Source organism: Agelaius phoeniceus, chromosome Z, assembly GCF_051311805.1.
Source record: "Agelaius phoeniceus isolate bAgePho1 chromosome Z, bAgePho1.hap1, whole genome shotgun sequence".
Classification (NCBI taxonomy): Eukaryota; Metazoa; Chordata; class Aves; order Passeriformes; family Icteridae; genus Agelaius; species Agelaius phoeniceus.
In genome coordinates this window covers 93600699-93602111 of record NC_135303.1, presented here as the reverse complement: position 1 = coordinate 93602111, position 1413 = coordinate 93600699, and the positions used below count along the sequence as shown (strand labels likewise).

At 56.4% G+C, this 1413-nt stretch overlaps 1 protein-coding gene across 1 annotated transcript in view; it reads left to right on the top strand.

The window, feature by feature from the left end:
* The first annotated feature begins 568 nt into the window (after nt 1-568).
* The window catches only part of LOC129132757 (RNA-binding E3 ubiquitin-protein ligase MEX3C-like), an 11772-nt gene continuing 10927 nt past the window's right edge, over nt 569-1413 (top strand). Inside the window, exon 1 of the mRNA XM_077171410.1 lies at nt 569-1051. Within this exon, the coding sequence (XP_077027525.1) occupies nt 676-1051 (376 nt within the window). The 5' untranslated portion in view covers nt 569-675. The remainder of the gene's footprint in view (nt 1052-1413) is intronic.

The following is a 1413-nucleotide window of genomic DNA, read 5'->3' as shown; positions in this document are numbered from 1 at the left end:
GCCTTTTTGAGCTTTTTTTAGGGTTTTTTTGTTCCTTTTGGGGTCATTTTTGGGACATTTTGCACTCTTTTGGGAGCATTTTTTGGGCCATTTTTAGGGCATTTTCTGCCCTTTTTTGTGCTTTTTTGGACTTCTTTTTGAGGCATTTTGGGATTTTTTGGGACATTTTTGGACCTTTTTAGGGCATTTTAGGGCATTTTTTTTAGTGTTTTTGACATTTTGGGGGCATTTTTCAATGAATTTTTTGGGCATTTTTTGGCCTTTTTTGGGCTTTTTTAATGGGTTTTTTCTGTTCTTTTTGGGGCCATTTTTCGGAGCATTTTTGCCCTAAAAATTACGCTTAAAACCCCAAAAATGCCTTCTCCCTCAGGACTCACCTGTCAATCATTCCGATGCTCCGCCCTTTTCTTGGCGCAGCCAATCAGAACCAACTATGCGCGGGGCGCGGCTTACGAATGATTGACAGCCCGCCCCTCCATAATCAACCAATGAAACCTCTCAAACAGCGGGGCGTGCCCTGTCAATCATTTCTAAACCCCACCCCCTCCCCTCTTTAACCAATCACGTTTCTCCTTCCCCCTCTCCGCTTCCGCCGCCATGGCCGCGCCGCGCTGAGCCCCGGCCCCGCCGCTCAGCCCCGGCCATGGCGGCTCCGCTCTCGTAGCCGTGGCCGCCATGCCCAGCGGAGCCGCCGATGCCAACGAAACGGCCGAGCCGGCGCTGCTCCTCCTCCAGCAGCGCCTGCAAGGCCTCGGCTTCTCCCAATCAGCCGCGGAGGAAGAGGAGGAAGAGGAAGATGATGATGATGATGGCGGCGAGGCGGAGCTGAGGGAGGATGAAGACGACGAAGCCGCCTCGTTGTTGTTGCCGCGCGCTTTGGATGTTACGGGAGGCCGGGGGATGATGGCGGCCATGCTGGCGCAGGCCTACGGTGATGGCGGAGCTGTGGGAGGAGAACAGGCGGCGCTGCTGAGGAGGAGAAGCGTCAACACCACCGAGTGCGTGGCCGTGCCCAGCTCCGAGCATGTGGCCGAGATCGTGGGGCGCCAGGGTGAGTGTGAGGGGCCGGCAATGGCGGCGCTGAGGGGGATTGAGGAACGGATTCAACCCTTCCCGCCATTTTGGGGACCCCCTCAGCACTTCCTGTGTCCCCTCCCCTCCTCTTCCTCTTCCTCCTGCCACACAAACTTTGGGGACTCTTCTGTCCCCTCGCAGCCGTGATGGGACCTTCAGCTTCACCTCATGAGGGTCCTGACTGCTTCTCCTCTTGCCGCCATTTTGGGGACCCTCCTGTCCCCTCATAACTGGGGTGGGACCCTCCTGATCTTCACCCCCTGAGGGTCCTGACCTGTTTCAACCCTTGCCGCCATTTTGGGGACCCCCTCACCACTTCCTGTGTCCCCTCCCAGTGAG